General features: G+C 33.3%; 1 protein-coding gene across 5 annotated transcripts; it reads left to right on the forward strand.

The window, feature by feature from the left end:
- Positions 1-203: 203 nt before the first annotated feature.
- On the forward strand, positions 204-11,872 carry Trs33 (trafficking protein particle complex subunit Trs33). 5 transcript variants are annotated; one of them, XM_074138345.1, is made up of 5 exons: positions 204-365; positions 510-571; positions 2,792-2,993; positions 4,245-4,388; positions 9,088-11,872. In XM_074138345.1, exons 1-4 carry the CDS (start codon positions 276-278, stop codon positions 4,368-4,370), a joined length of 480 nt encoding a protein of 159 aa, XP_073994446.1. In that variant the 5' UTR covers positions 204-275; the 3' UTR covers positions 4,371-4,388; positions 9,088-11,872. The 5 variants fall into 5 exon arrangements, with proteins under 5 accessions (XP_073994446.1, XP_073994448.1, XP_073994450.1 ...); XM_074138347.1 differs by having other exon boundaries at positions 208-365; positions 513-571; XM_074138349.1 differs by having other exon boundaries at positions 209-360.
- Positions 11,873-17,436: the final 5,564 nt, after the last annotated feature.

Consider the following 17,436-nt stretch of genomic DNA (forward strand, 5'->3'; position numbering starts at 1 on the left):
TTTCAAAATTAGTAAAACTGTCGATCTTAGCTCTGCACCACAAGGGTACAGAAATTGTGTGTTTGTGGAATACATGGATTAGAATTGGCCGCAAAATTATAATATTTACCGATGACTCCAATAAATCAATGAGTTCTAATCGATGAAATCGATGAGTTGTAATATAATGAATCGATTATTTCTGATCTAATAAATTGTTTATTTAGATTATCGAATAGTTCTCAAGAAGGAAGTACAGTTGTAGTTGGAGGTAATGTTACTAAGTAGATGTTAAAATGATAGCAAACGAATTACTGTTAGAACTGTTGCATTCAGAATTAGTTTCTTATGTAGCTAATGTTGAAAACAAGGATCAAGGCAGTAAGGTAGTTTTTTATTTTTGGAAATAATAGGGTCTTGTTTTATTTTGTAATACTGTTTTGAATGTTCTAAGATACTTTTCTGCAAGCTGAATGAAGGAAATTTATGAAAGATTGTTTTCATTTCTTATGATATGTATTTGTACTCAGCAGGGCAATCTTTCATCATTGGAGTATTTTGGCTTCACGACGGGTTTTCGCATCGTAGAACGGTGAGTGCATTGATTTTATTTTTGAGGCTTTAGATGACCATTAAACACCCCTAATGCTACTAGTACGTTATTATAATATTTTTTTAGGCGGGCTTAACGTTTAAACTAGTACTTAGGTGTGGTAGACTGTGGCGGAATCTCATACTTTACTGATAACATTTTACTAACTAATTAAAAGTAGCTAAGGCGCCACGGTAGCCGTGCGGTTAGATGCGAGACCCGTAAAGCTAATATGTATTGTGGTACTGGGTTCGATTCTCGGTCTTAGGCCTTGGATTTTATTTAATAGTTAATAAAAGAAATTTACAGTTGCTAGTCGCCTCCATGACGCCTAATTGATAGTTGGCCCGCCTGAAAAAAATAGGCAATCACTTTACTTTTTTAAAAGTTGCTGCAGCTGGATTCGAACTGGGGATCTCCCATGTAAAAATCCACGCAAACATATTTATATATTTACATCATTTCTACACTGGGACCAAAAGTGATGTATTAATATAGCACATTATTCTAGTGCGGTTAATTGCAACTGTTTATGGCGGATAGAATGGAAAATTCATGTATTTGCTTTAGTAGCGGTGTCAACACGATCCTGTTGAGGCAGTTCTGATCCAAGGGTTTGGTGGATTAAAGGGTTGATCTCATGTTGCTAGAAAGTGCCTTGTTGTAGTAGTGGCAGCCTCTTACGATCAGCCTTCCCCTCCTCAAGATTTGATATATATGGTTAGAAGGATAGCAATACATCTATGTATTATGTATGAGTATAGTACGTATGCTACTCGTGTGTTTTGTGGCAGCAGTGACACTAACAATAGAAGGCCGCTGTCATTGACATCTTGGTGGGGACGCATTTAGTGATTGTGAAGCATCTTTTATCTTTAGGATTAAGGCAAGGTTATTGTCTTAAACTTGCTTTTAGGAATATTAGTAATTTGATTAGAGTTGGTGGATAAGTTCTGAAGTTTCTGTCTCTGACGATATGATCATAAGGTTCAGTTTGGAAATTGATCGGTCTTTTGGCCAACTACGGACGGATTACGGATTAGGACTCATACTCTAAACTTATGACTTAATTGAATGTCCTATCTGATTCTCAGGTAAATTCGGAAATTCCTGGGTGCAGTTCTTGAAAGTAAATTAAATAGATCAGAACGTGTTAAAACACAGAATCATGGAGATATCGTTTCTCTCTGACAAGGTCGAAGAATCATAAGTATGAATTGATGGTTACCGCTTAGAATATGTTATAGATATATACAATATTGTTAAGTCTAGTTGGTGTTTGAAGTTGCGTGGTAGTGGAGGCGCAAAGAGATGTAAACAAGCAAGTTTTCAACAAGATAGGCAATTTGGCCATTCTTCATTTATCGCGAGTTGTTAAAAATTCCTGGTGGGTCTCATTTTTGATAGAGGGTGAAATCTTATTTTTGGTCATTCTTACAGTGTGAACTTACCTTCTAGCTATTCTTACAGATCTTCTAGGTAGAATGATAGGTGTGAAGAGGCGGATAATGAGGATCATTTGGTGATTCCCGTTGGGAAATGGACCATTGGTTTCCTGACCGAGATTTATGATGTTCACTGTTGTGTATCGAATAAGCAGACCTGCAGCTCTTCTGTAAAAGAGGTTTGTCTCTATTTGGATAGTCAGACTGAACGTTTTATGTTTTCACCTCCAAATTGGAGTTAGGCTGTTTCAAGGGACTGGAAGTGCTAGCTGCTATTCCAGACTAGAACTAGCTGTTCATAGATGCATAGATGCCGGGACTTCGGGAAATGAGAAGGCAGACAGGCTAGCTAATCGGGAGCCTTACCTCCAAACCAGCTATAAGCCAACGGGCTGTGCTATTAGGGGCATTCTAAAGTAGAAAAAAAAAGAAGAATAATAGAGCACATTTATGTCATTACTGGTGCCAGCACCCTCGGGTGATGAAACGACTTTACGTGATTTTACAGGGAAGTTGGTGGGAGCCGACAATATGGGATAAACACATCCTGGTACTCTCCTCAAATATTTTAGACATGGCTCAAATTAAAAAAAGATTATCGGTACCGATACATTTCTCTCGTGGTCCTGGACCTAGACCCTACAGGGAAGCCCCAGGTCGAGTGGGGAGTCGTCGGCAGATAGAGATTTCCACACCCAGGTGTGGAAATCTCCACCATTCAATACAATCAAACTTGCATTTTATGTCATGTGAAAACAAGTTTTTGTTTTGTTAGGTTAACGAAGGAGTGGCCCCGATTCAAAGATGAACTGGATACAGTAAAGTTTATGTGCACGGACTTCTGGACCTCTATTTATAAGAAACCAATAGACAATCTAAGAACAAATCACCAAGGTGTCTATGTACTGCAGGATAATGCATTTAGATTCATGAACAAAATATCAGTAGGATCGCAGTATTTAGACGTGGCTCCCATGGTGAGTTGGAAATTCGCCATTACCTTAGACTATCTTTTCACAACATTTTTCTTGTCTTCCAATAACATTCCATTTTCATCCTGGAGAAATCCATTTTTCGGATCGAAAACCGTTATCATGCTCATTATTCCTTTGTAAAACTGCCTGTAGTTAGTTTCAAAATCCTTATGTACATCTATAAGCTTTACTCTCTCAGCTTCTCATGCCAAAATAGGGAGAAATTTTATCCAACTATTGGGAAATTTATTATTCGACAACGGCTAAAAGTTATCGACTTCGCAGCAGAAAAAGTAAGATTGTAGTGAGCAAATTTTTCCAGCATAAGGAGGTACCAAAGGGGGTTGATTTCTTCTGATGGGAATACTCGAAATCAAATTGATCACATTTTGGTGGATGCTCTTCGTACATGCAACAAAGTTTATGGATCTAAGAAGCTGTAGCCTAAGGCAGTTAGTATATTTCAAGATGTTTGCTAAAGCTTCACTTTACCTTTGCTAAAGGCGATTTCTGAGGGCTTGTAGCCGCATGAATCGGTCCTCATTTAATGAAGTAGATCTTGGCCGGATGCCCTGGTCGTTTCGTGAATCCTCCTGTCTCCTCTTTATGGGTACCTCTCCCATAATCGCTGGATTACAGAATGACTCACTCCCGAACGCCGACCTACTTCCCGCACTCCTAGGTCTTTCTCAATTAATATTACAGCCCTACAAACGAAAGATGCCTCCTTAAACCTTGCAGGGGATCCATAACGCATAAAACAATAGCAAACACCAGTAAAAACTGCACGACACAACGTTAAAGACTGATAGAGATAGCCAGCCCCATATCAGTCAATGTGAACAAAGTTCAAGATAACAAGGAGAAAAATGGTCAAAGAAAACAATAGCCTCTTGAGACAGGTCTGATGGTTTATCTTAATCCTAACCACAATTATATCTCTTCAAAACATGTTCCAGAGTGCCCTCATTGACGTGGAAAACCGACAATACAAAGTGGCACTTTAATTATTTTGCCGTGTGTATATTTACATTTTGTATTTACACCCAACTACTATGCACTGATATCGGTGTTAGATCCAGTGTCCAGTTAAATTACATTGCCATTCTGTGTTACTTTCACTCTATGGCATCACTGGACACAGTATATCTGACAGTGTCCAATGGATACTCCACTAATATCCAATGGTATATAGTCCATGGTCGCTCCACCTTGCTCTTTCATTTGGAACTGATTTAAGTTTTATTTGTGCAGTATATAGCCTACACATCTGGGCTGCTTCGAGGTGCATTAGCCAATTTAGGCATTAACTGTCATGTGACAGCCGAAGTACAAAGTATGCCTACCTGCAAGTTTCACATTCAAGTGCAGAGAAATTGAACTATTGCCAGCATTGAGGTATTAATAAATATATTAATATATATATATTAAGGTAAATAAATATATAAAATATATGGTATTAATATGTCGACATAAAAGTAGAAGTTACGAGTACAAAATTGCTTATGTCTCTGCTGATTATGAATATCTAATTAAATTCACCCATTTAATACCGTTTCTGTTCAGTATTAATAATAGATGTTATATTGCACTGTACGTTTTTATCTTCATTAGTACGTAGTCAGCCTGCGGTTTATTGAGATCTTTATCTAGCCTTTTAGTATGCCATTAGAGAAATGATGAACTAGTTCTCCAACTAAAATCGCTAACTTGACAGATAACAACCAAAGATCGATCTTTTTTGAAAGAATAGCATTGTGACATTTCCTAATTGTAATCAGAGAACCCGTAGAAACATCGTTCAGAGCAGAAGTCCCCAATTCACTGAATGAAACGCATCAAATTTTAATTTTGAATGAGTTCATCTTAGACCCTAAAAAGTTGCATGCATCAGTTTGGAAACAGTCAATAAATACACAAATTTTAAGATGTAGACTAACACATCTTTCACAAATCTCTATCCATCGATTTACTTACTCTACGTTTACCCCGAGACCAAATGTGTCATCAAACAAAACTTTTCCATCTCCAAAATTCTTACATTTTTCAAACTACCACTATATCAGTCTCCACTAGAAAAGCCATCTTTAGTCCGAATCAATTCTGCAATAGCCCCTAAATAATATTTAATTCAAGGCAAAATTACATTTTTCAAGAACATAACAATATAGAATCTTCCGAAAAAGATTAGTTAACCAACATAAACAACACTAACAGCGAACTAACATTCAAATATTTTCTTTAAACGTAATATTATTTACACTCTTAAATACTTATTACTTAATTTTGAAACTTTGTTTCAAGAAATATATTATTTTAGGGGTATTCAGGGAACTGCTATGTTGAGCTTCCCTCTAAATGCATATTTCAAAATAATTTAAAATTCCCACACTTACCAATTGTTTAAACATTGCTAGAATTTCACATCCTGGGTAAAGTCTGGTCCTGGGTAAACCTGAAATGCGATTTTATAGACTAGATGTATAAGATTATTAGATTTACCTGAACTAGGTTTTGAACCTCTTCCCCTGGAAATTTATGGCCAAATATACGTTTTCCAGTAAAATGCATTAAAAAATGTAATTGTCATGTAGATTGAATACATTGTTTAGAGAATTGAAACTCTAAGACAATTTTAAATAGCGTAACTCAACAATATCTGTGTATACATAAATCCAACTTGTTTGTATTTTAAACGTAATTTTATAATCTATAAAGGGGGGACGTAACTGTTATATTCCGTCAGCATTGGCCAGTCAACCTATGCAACCCGCGATCTTAGGGATCTGTGATAGGCCTGTGGTCCGAGGTTTTCACTCACTATGCTAAGACTATTTGTGCGTCCTCGCCAAAGCGAGGGTGCAAGGCTGCTGTGAGAACCCTTTCGGGCCAGGCAGTCTTCCATCTTATTACGCTTTTATCCTTAATGCCCGGAAACCCAGACCATTTGTACCAATACTCTTCAGAATGTCCGTCCATCGAGGCAGATTCACACTGCCTTGAGTTCCGCCTGTTTCAGAAAATTAAGACAGGAATTACAGATTTTATTTAATTTATTTTATTTTATTTTTTTTGAGATTTTCAAAAACAGTTCATACAATTTTCCTTTAACTTGGCATACTCATTACTCACATATATCTTAAACGTTTATTTGAAACATTTATCTAGTAAAGTTTATTAGAAGCACTTCTGAGGGAGAAGGGGTTGGTAGACTGAAAGTTTTTTTTTAGTGTACTGTTTTGTTTAGCCTTATATGCTTGCCTTTTATTAAAAGAGGATTATATGAATCGCTTAAAGTCTAAGTGCAAAAAAAAAATTGGAGTACCGCTTTACTGAATGAAATTTCATTTGGTAAAAACTCAGTAAAAACTCGTTAACAAAAACTTACAGTTTAAAATGTTAAGTATAAGGGTTGATTAAACGCCAAAAGGTACACAAATCAGCTAGTACCCAACATTTCATTCATGCTTAGCTGATATAATTTAAGTAATTTTGCTGCATTAACTTTTTCTTCCCTTTTTTTTTTTAGAAATTATTAGATGTCACAGACCCTTATGCTGGCCATTTTCGTCTACAAAATATCTGTTCAAGTAGCACTGTAGATTGACTATAATATCTAGTTATTTATAATAATCAAACTATTAATTACAGGTTAAAAAGAAAACGTTATAAAAAATAAAATATGAGGCTAAAAAATTCAAAACCTTTTTTTAAAAAATGCTCATATGAACATAACATCAATGATTTTGTTTATTTTATTTATTTATTATTTTTAAATAAAAATCGTCGGTTTAAGTTCATTCTTCGATTAAAGTAATTGTTATTGTATGAAGTAGTCAAACGTTTATAAAAATAGGTAATAATTATCTGGCTTTATCGCAAATAATATAGTTTTCTTCAATTACACTCTCAATGTAGCTGTTCTTCTCACAATGTTGTATATATGTAATATAAAAGGTTGTTGCAAAAAAATTACAGCTATAAAGGAGGGTTTGCCCTATAATTTAAAGAAAATTTGGGAATTTTATCTTTTATAGGAAAAGAGAAAAAAATTGTCAAAGTTGGGTGTTTTTCAACGTTACGCTTTTTCGTGCAGTTTTTGATGATCAACCCTTATACAACTGTCCTACCGGACAGTTTTAATAAATAAGATATGCATATTTTTAGGGCAGCTAATTATTCCAGTATTTTACTATAAGTAAAATTAGGGAGACAAATTAAATTACAATTTATTGAGAAATGAATAATTGTTGAATAATCTACTTGTTATTAACTGTGAGTTATTTGTGCTCACGAATATTTCGGTAAGACGAATTCAAGACTGAAGTATTCTGTTAAATCCGTGATTCAAATTTAAACAGTAGCTCACTCTAACTTTGTTTTTCTCTACTTTAACATGAATGTATATGTGACTACTAAGAATAAAGGGCATATTAAAGATAAATCCAAAGAATAATTTGAAATGGAGTTAAAATAAAGTACCTATTTAAAAACGAAGATATAATATACATTTTATCATAATTATAACAAAATAATATTATGAATGATCAGGCCAGCATAAGGGTCTGTGACATCTAATAATTTCTAAAAAAAAAAGGGAAGAAAAAGTTAATGCAGCAAAATTACTTAAATTATATCAGCTAAGCATGAATGAAATGTTGGGTACTAGCTGTAGCTGATTTGTGTACCTTTTGGCGTTTAATCAACCCTTATACTTAACATTTTAAACTGTAAGTTTTTGTTAAAGAGATTTTTGTACCTTTTGGATAGATTTTCATTTTTGTCAATTTTACAAAGTTACTTATCTGCTTCACAGATTTTTTTAAAATTTAGAATAAGCAATTCTATCATTATAACCTGATAAGGTGTTAAGACGGAACCATAACTACCATTGGAGAGATCTTTTTAAAGAATGATTATAGTTGCCATCCTCAATAAAAAATTTTTTGAGAAAGCGTTTTGAATAAAATAGGAAGGTATTTGTACGTAAAAAGCAAATTTAAACTGCGATTTCAGTACTTCCTCTTAAGAGGAGTAAGAAAAATAAACTGCGATTTCAGTACTTTCTCTTAAGAGGAGAAAGAAAAATAAACTGCGATTACAGTACTTCTCCCTAAAAGGCAAAGATTTTGAATCGAACGACCATTCATTAATGTAAATAGGTTCACCCATTGATAATTTTAACGATTGCAGTACTTCCTCTTAGTAGGTGCAAGAGCTTGATGGCCCTTCACAGCCACGTAGAGGAGCTTTAACAACTTATTCGAGCTGAATTTTATCAAAATCGGACTAAGCGTTATAGAAATATTGGTAATAATAGTTTTAGAAAGGGCCTTACTTGGGTGGGGCAAACTCCCCTCCTTATGAGGCATAGCGTTCAGACTTTTAAAGTGCAAATCTGTACAAAATTTCGATTCGAATGACACTTCATTCATGACAATCGGTTCTCGTGTCGATAATTTGAAACGATTGCTATACTTTCCCTTAACAAGTGTAAGAGCTGATCGCCGCTTTAATGTTACGTAGAGGAGCCCTAACCCTGTCATCCTACCAAATTATTTCAAAATCGGGCTAAGATTTACAGAGTAATTAGTAATGATAATTTTGGAGGGGGCCTTACATTAAGGGGGCTAACTCCTCTCCTATTCGATGTACAGCGTCGAGACCCCCAAAAGGCACATCTACATAAAATTCCGAATCGAATGACACCTCATTCATGAAAATCGGTTCGTGCGTTTAGGCGCTACGCAGTTTACAAAAAAGGTAACAACAACAACAAGAAGAAGAAGAAGAACAATTTTTGAAAATGTAGTTTTTGTGCATTTTTCGCATCGTTTTTCTCGAAAACTAATTAATCTATGTTATTACGAAAAAATTACAGTTATAAAGGAGGATTTGCCCTATATTATAAAGAAAATTTGGGAATTTTATCTTTTATAGAAAAAGAGAAAAAAATTGTCAAAGTTGGGTGTTTTTCAACATTACGCTTTTTCGTGCAGTTTTTGACGATCAACCCTTATACAACTGTCCTACCGGACAGTTTTAATAAGTGTGTGAATATTTAAATCATATTTTATAGTTTATTTTACTGTTACAGCGTTTACCATGAAGGATTGTTTGGTGAAGCCATTTCAAGGGCAGAACTCTTCAACCAATAAATTGATGAACACATACTGGGGGGTTCCAAAAGTTTATAAACACGAAGCAATTTGATGGCTACAAAGTTTATACTGAAGTTACATCAGTAACATAATTCAGTAAGAAAATAAGTAATAGAAAATAAGTAACTTCCTGTATTATGGTTAATGTATATAATTCCACGAACTACAAAATAATATAATGTTTGAAGTCATTTCTTTCTCAAAGGCGTATTGTATATGTATGTATTAAGAAAATAAGCAAGCGTATGAAATTTTGAGATACAAAGTACTGGCTTAAGTACGTATCTCCTTAACAAAAACTTACAGTTTAAAAAGTTAAGTATAAGGGTTGATTAAACGCCAAAAGGTACACAAATCAGCAAGTACCCAACATTTCATTAATACTTCATTGATATTTTTTAAGTAATTTTACCGCATTAATTTTCATTAATATTTTTTAAGAATTTATTAGATGTCACATACCCTTATGCTGGCCATTTTCATCTACAAAATATTTGTTCAAGTAGCACACCATTTAACTTAGATTGACTGTAATATCTATTTATCTATAATAATCAAACTATTAATCACTGGTGAAAAAGAAAACGTTATAAAAAATAAAAAAATATGAGGCTAAAAAATTCATAAACTTTTTTAAAAATTGCTTACACCAACTTACATCAATGATTTTATTTATTTTTATTTTTAAATAAAAATCGTCGGTTTAAGTTCATTCTTCGATTAAAGTAATTGTTATTTTATGAAGTAGTCAAACGTTTATAGTAATAGGTAATAATTATCTGGCTTTATCGCAAATAATATAGTTTTCTTCAATTACATTCTCCATCTAGGTGTTCTTCCCACAATGTTGTGTATATGTAATATAAAATAAATAAGATATGCATATTTTTAGGACAGCTAATTATTCCAGTATTTTACCATAAGTAAAATTAGGGGAACTAAATTAAATTACAATTGAGAAATGAATAAATAATGTTGAATAATCTACTTGTTATTAACTGTGTGTTATTTGTCCTCACGAATATTTCGGTAAGACGAATTCAAGACTGAAATATTGCTTTAAATCCTCCGTGATTCAAATTTAAACAGTAGCCGACTCTAAATTTGTCTTTTTCTAATTTAACATGCATGTATATGTGACAACTTCAGAATCAGAAGAATAATTTGGAATAGAGTTAAAATAAAGTACCTATTTATACGAAGATATAATATACATTTTATCACAATTATAACTATTATGAATGAACTGGCCAGCATAAGGGTATGTGACATCTAATAAATTCTTAAAAAATATTAATGAAAATTAATGCGGTAAAATTACTTAAAAAATATCAATGAAGTATTAATGAAATGTTGGGTACTTGCTGATTTGTGTACCTTTTGGCGTTTAATCAACCCTTATACTTAACTTTTTAAACTGTAAGTTTTTGTTAAGGAGATTTTTGTACCTTTTGGACAGATTTTCCTTTTTGTCTATTAGCAAAGTTACATATCTGCTTTACAGATTGGATTTTTTTAAAATTTGGAATAAGCTATTCTATCATTATAACCTGATAAGGTGTTAAATCGGAACCGTAACTACCACTGGAGAGATCTTTTTAAAGAATGGTTATAGTTGCGGTCCCCAAACCATCCTCAATAACAATTTTTTTGAGAAAGCCTTTTTATATAAAATAGGAAGGTATTTGTACGTAAATAGCAAAATTAAACTGCGATTTCAGTACTTCCTTTTAAGAGGAGCAAGAAAAATAAACTGCGATTACAGTACTTCTTTCTAAAAGGCAAAGATTTTGAATCGAACGACAATTCATTGATGTAAATCGGTTCACTCATTGATAATTTTAACGATTGCAGTACTTCCTCTTAGTAGGTGTAAGAGCATGATGGCACTTCACAGCCACGTAGAGGAGCTTTAATCACTTCTTCGTGCTAAATTTTATCAAAATCGGGTTAAGCTTTGTAGAAATATTGGTAATAATAGTTTTAGAAAGGGCCTTATTTGGGTGGGGCAAACTCCCCTCCTTATGAGGCATAGCGTCGAGACTTTTAAAGTACAAATCTGTACAAAATTTCGATTCGATTGACACTCCATTCATGAAAATCGGTTCACGTGTCGATAATTTGAAACGATTGCTATACTTCCCCTTAACAAGTGTAAGAGCAGATCGTCGCTTTATTGTTAGGTAGGGGAGCCCTAACCCTATCATCCTACCAAATTTTATCAAAATAGGGCCAAGATTTACAGAGTAATTAGTAATAATAATTTTGGAGGGGGCCTTACATAAAGGGGGCTAACTCCTCTCCCATTCAATGTACAGGGCCGAGACCCCCAAAAGGCACATCTACATAAAGTTCCGAATCGAATGACACCTCATTCATGAAAATCGGTTCACGCGTTTAGGCGCTACGTTGTTTACAAAAAAGGTAACAACAAGAACAACAAGAAGAAGAAGAACAAGAACAAGAACATTTTTTGAAAAAGCCGTTTTTGCTCATTTTCGGCAACTTTTTTCTCGAAACCTATTAGATCTGGGTGGTTGCAAAAAAATTATAGTTATAAAGGAGAATTTGGAGTAAGATTTAAAGAAAATTTGGGAATTTTATCTTTTATAGAAAAATAGAAAAAAATTGTCAAAGTTGGGTGTTTTTCAACGTTACACTTTTTCGTGCAGTTTTTGATGGTCAACCCTTATACAACTGTCCTACCGGACAGTTTTAATAGGTTATTTACTTATGTTATATGAAAAAAAAATGTAAATACTTTTATATATATACAAATATATATATACATCTCCTTAACAAAAACTTACAGTTTAAAATGTTAAGTATAAGGGTTGATTAAACGCCAAAAGGTACACAAATCAGCGAGTACCCAACATTTCATTAATACTTCATTAATAGTTAAGTAATTCTACTGCATTAATTTTCATTAATAAGTTATTTTTTAGAATTTATTAGATGTCACAGACCTTATGCTGGCCATTTTCATCTACAAAATATATGTTCAAGTAGCACTGTAGATTGACTGTAATATCTATTTATCTATAATAATCAAACTATTAATCACAGGTTAAAAAGAAAAACCTTATAAAAAATAAAAAAAAATTATGAGGCTAAAAAATTCAAAACCTTGTTTAAAAAAATGCTTACACCAACATACATCAATGATTTTGTTTATTTTATTTATTTATTTTTATTTTTAAATAAAAATCGTCGGTTTAAGTTCATTCTTCGATTAAAGTAATTGTTATTTTATGTAGTAGTCCAAACGTTTATAATAATAGGTAATAATTATCTGGCTTTATCGCAAATAATATAGTTTTCTTCAATTACATTCTCCATCTAGGTATTCATTCCACAATGTTGTATATATGTAATATAAAGTAAATAAGATATGCATATTTTTAGGACATCTAATTATTCCTGTATTTTTTACTATATCGTAAGTAAAATAAGGGGGTCTAAATTAAATTACAATTGAGAAATGAATAATTATTGTTGAATAATCTACTTGTTACTAACTGTGTGTTATTTGTGCTCACGAATATTTCGGTAAGACGAATTCAAGACAGTAGCCGACTCTAACTTTGTCTTTTTCTACTTTAACATGCATGTACATATATGTGATTTATCATAAATATAACAAAAAATATTATAAATGAAGTGGCCAGCATAAGGGTCTGTGACATCTAATAAATTCTAAAAAATAACTTATTAATGAAAATTAATGCAGTAGAATTACTTAACTATTAATGAAGTATTAATGAAATGTTGGGTACTCGCTGATTTGTGTACCTTTTGGCGTTTAATCAACCCTTATACTTAACATTTTAAACTGTAAGTTTTTGTTAAGGAGATTTTTGTACCTTTTGGATAGATTTTCCTTTTTGTCTATTTTAGAAAGTTACATATCTTCTTTACAGATTTTTTTAAAATTTGGAATAAGCAATGCTATCATTATAATCTGATAAGGTGTTAAGTCGGAACCGTAACTACCACTGGAGAGATCTTTTTATAGAAAGATTATAGTTGCGTTCCCCCAAACCATCCTCAATAACAATTTTTTTGAAAAAGCGTTTTGAATAACATAGGAAGGTATTTGTGCGTAAATAGCAAAATTAAACTGCGATTTCAGTACTTCCTTTTAAGAGGAGTAAGAAAAATAAACTACGATTGCATTACTTCTCCCTAAAAGGCAAAGAGGAAAGATTTTTTAATCGAACAATTCATTGATTTAAATCGGTTCACTCATTGATAATTTAAACGATTGCAGTACTTCCTCTTAGTAGGTGTAAGAGCAAGATGGCACTACACAGCCACGTAGAGGAGCTTTAACCACTTATTCGGGCTGAATTTTATCAAAATCGGACTAAGCGTTATAGAAATATTGGTAATAATAGTTTTAGAAAGGGTCTTATTTGGGTGGGGCGAACTCCCCTCCTTATGAGGCTCGGCGTCGAGACTTTTAAAGTGCAAATCTGTACAAAATTTAGATTCGAATGACACTTCATTCATGAAAATCGGATCACGTGTCGATAATTTGCAACGATTGCTATACTTCCCCTTAAAAAGTGTAAGAGCTGATCGTCGCTTTAATGTTACGTAGGGGAGCCCTTACCCTATCACCCTACCAAATTTTATCAAAATCGGGCCAAGATTTACAGAGTAATTAGTAATAATAATTTTGGAGGGGGCCTTACATAAAGGGGGCTAACTCCTCTCCCATTCGATGTACAGCATCGAGACCCCCAAAAGGCACATCTACATAAAATTCCGAATCGAATGACACCTCATTCATGAAAATCGGTTCTCGCGTTTAGGCGCTACGTTGTTTACAAAAAAGGTAACAACAACAACAACAAGAACAAGAACATTTTTTGAAAAAGCCGTTTTTGCTCATTTTCGGCAACTTTTTTCTCGAAACCTATTAGATCTGGGTGGTTGCAAAAAAATTACAGTTATAAAGGAGGGTTTGGAGTAAGATTTAAAGAAAATTTGGGAATTTTATCTTTTATAGAAAAAGAGAAAAAAATTGTCAAAGTTGGGTGTTTTTCAACGTTACGCTTTTTCGTGCAGTTTTTGATGGTCAACCCTTATACAACTGTCCTACCGGACAGTTTTAATATTGGTATATACAAAAATGTATATTATATATAAAAATGTATATATAATGTATATACTCGTATATATATATATTGCTCTTTACTGATTTCATGAGTTTTTAAAACAACCGCCTTCTCCACTAAATGCGTGAAATATACTGCTTAGCAACCCTTAAGTAAACGTAGTCACCAGTAATTACTGTTCCTTATTTTTAGTGACTGATTCATTGTTTCAATAGACAAGACAGAAGACACACCAATCCTTTAATTATGTAAAATATTACATTGTGAATTAGTCCTGAAGATGGCCTAGTCCCTAGGTCAAAGCTCGGCACAATAAAAAATACAAAATATGACTGAAATTGTCATTTATTTTTTCATCCTATTGTAATCACCAGATCTGGAATATCCGTAATTTAACCTTTTGCAGTGGTATGTAATTAAAAAATTATTTTGAGAGAGGAAATTAGCCTCTGACAGCCTGGTATCTTTTATAAACAACGAACATGTGTAATTAGACGAGTAGGGCAAATTCCATTGTGGGCAGATGTTGCTTCAACTTCACAAAAACTCTACAAAAGTGGTCTGTAGGGTGTAGAGTATAATCTTCATGATAGAGGAAATTTTAATTGTAACAGTGCTTACTATTTTATGCGAGTTGAAGTCTATCTTTCCACACCCATGATGAGATATCAGGATTCTTCCCTACCTTCTTAATTAATTATACATATTTTTTTATTCCGTATTACCGAAGAATTTAAGATATTAGTCATCTAGCAACTAGTAACTGCTTTCGATTACAAAGCAAAATAATGTTTCACGCACATCTGTGAAAACTTCAGCTGTGTTAGCGCATATTGCGATGAAATCAATTTGGAGCAATATTCTCTCAAATGAGAACTTCATTCCCTGATTTGGTAACGAGAAGACTTGTAAATATATTTAAATTATATGAACATAATTAGGTATGCAAATACTTTCGACTTTTTACATTATGTATTACTTATTTTCTTAAACAGTATTTGTGCCTTTGAGAGAGTGGAAGATACTGAGACAGTTAAGGTATTATTAACATTTTTTAATAGCTCTTGATATTCAAAATGAATTATAAGCTCCTTAATAAGAACTTACAGTTTAAAAAGGTAAGTATAAGGGTTGATTAAAGGACAAAAGGTACACAAGTCATGGAGAGCCCAAGATTTCATTCATCTTTAGGTGAATAATCATTACACACACCCATTAAAATAGTAAAAGAGAAAGATAGTGCTGATCTATTACTGTCGTTATTTGAATCACGGAGTTAAAACGAAATTTCAGTCTTGAATTAATCTTTTTCGTGCAGATTGGTCGATCAACGTCATACTACTGTCGTAGCGGACAGTATTAATAAAGGCTGTGTAATACTTTTGTCGTCACCACTTTAAGAACTATACTTAGAATAATTCTTTATTGTGTTACAGATTACTTAAATATAAAAATTTTAATCCTATAAAAAAAATTGCTTCTAACCGTTCTACTATCCTTGTGCTTCTGCTTCTTCTTTCGACTGACATGTTCCTGTAGGTCAAGTGCTATAAGTTCTATAAGATATAATGAAAATTTTTAATATCCGCTTTAATGTGCCCTCTGCGAGAGCATTATGTAAATTGTTATGGCTAAGCTGAAGAATATTTGAACAGTAAAGTATCCATTCGTTGAAATTGCCCAAATTAGATTACGCCATACTTGGTAATAATCAATCGTGTAGATCCTTCTCATCTTGAGCGGAATATATATATATAGGAATATTAATGTTGTTGGAGAAAAAAGGTTGGAAGTCATCTTTAAGTACGTAATTTATCGGTTTGTTGTATTTCAGTGTAATTAAAGTAATGAATTACATCTACTCAATTTTGTTCTCGAATTCATTTTTATTTTTAATACATTTTTAAATTGAAGTGTTATCTGAAGATTTAGTAGAAATTTGAGAAGCAAAAGCGCGTAATATAATTTAGAATTTATTGTTAAATAGACGCTACACATCTATTGTATTTTAGGTATGGGTTAGTAAAGAGCTCCCAGGTCGAAGACCCCAAAAATTGAGGATTCCAAATTTTCTGGCGCTCTTACAGAATGGCCAAATTTTAAGCAATTATTTCTATCTATGTTCACGGTAACAGAGAACTTCTCATTAAAGATAAATACTGTTACCTCGGTAATGCTTTAAGAGGCTAAAGTAATAATCGCTACTTACCTCCTAGACGAAGAAAATTACCACTCGCTCGGGAAGCGTTGCTTTCACTCTTTGATGACAGAAGGGCCGCTTCTTACCATCACAGGTGTTGGGAGTTTTCTGTTCTTCATGGTCCTTATTGCTTTCATCATTACAGACGTTCACAAAGATAATTGGGGAAAATATTACAGTGTTTAAAAATATGCAAATTGAAAATGAAGGTGACTTTGTGCTGCTGACGCTGGTATTGAGCAAGTTTGTGAGTGTCATTTTCGAGAAATACAAATTAAAGAATAATTCTTAAAATCTCTCAGTTTTAGGTTGGTTCAGGAATCAATAAAAGTAAAAGTAAATTAAAAAATATATATCACTATCAGTTGTAACTTGTGCATGGAAGAATTGTGCTTCTGCGGCTCACAAGACAGATTTTCCGAACTAGGCCGAAGTTACAACGGTTTAGTTTGTACACCCCACCTGTCAGTCTGCAAGTGCCTCATGTTCCCCTCAGTCAGTTTGTTAGCATTTAGCCGCTACTTTGTAAGTATGTAGGCGAGTGCGTACGCACATCTGTCAGGCCAGAGATACATACATACCAGATTCAGGAACTATACAGCTGACTAGCTCGTGAAGACACAGAAGTCTGGTTGGCGTCACTTAAGGGAGAAGACATCTAGTCAGTGTTCAATATTTAAAATCATGAAACTACAGCATGAAAGTACTGTATTGTTAATATCTTATGACTGAGCTACTATATCCAATAAAAGACCGAGTGAAAAGACGCTTAATATTTTATTTTCTGTCCTTGAAAATGATTTTCCTACATGCTTCAACTCCAGTAAGAGGTTGCTGTTCCAAATTAATTTTCCTAATCCCTCAAACGAACAAGATTCTTCCAACTATTCTGCGACCATTGTCTCCAACACTGTCTGGGCAAAAGGCCATTGCATGATCTTGAAAGAACTCTTTGTCTA

The sequence above is a fragment of the Rhodnius prolixus genome, unplaced genomic scaffold (assembly GCF_049639745.1).
Source record: "Rhodnius prolixus isolate KJV_2025 unplaced genomic scaffold, Rpr scaffold_11, whole genome shotgun sequence".
Taxonomy (NCBI): domain Eukaryota; kingdom Metazoa; phylum Arthropoda; class Insecta; order Hemiptera; family Reduviidae; genus Rhodnius; species Rhodnius prolixus.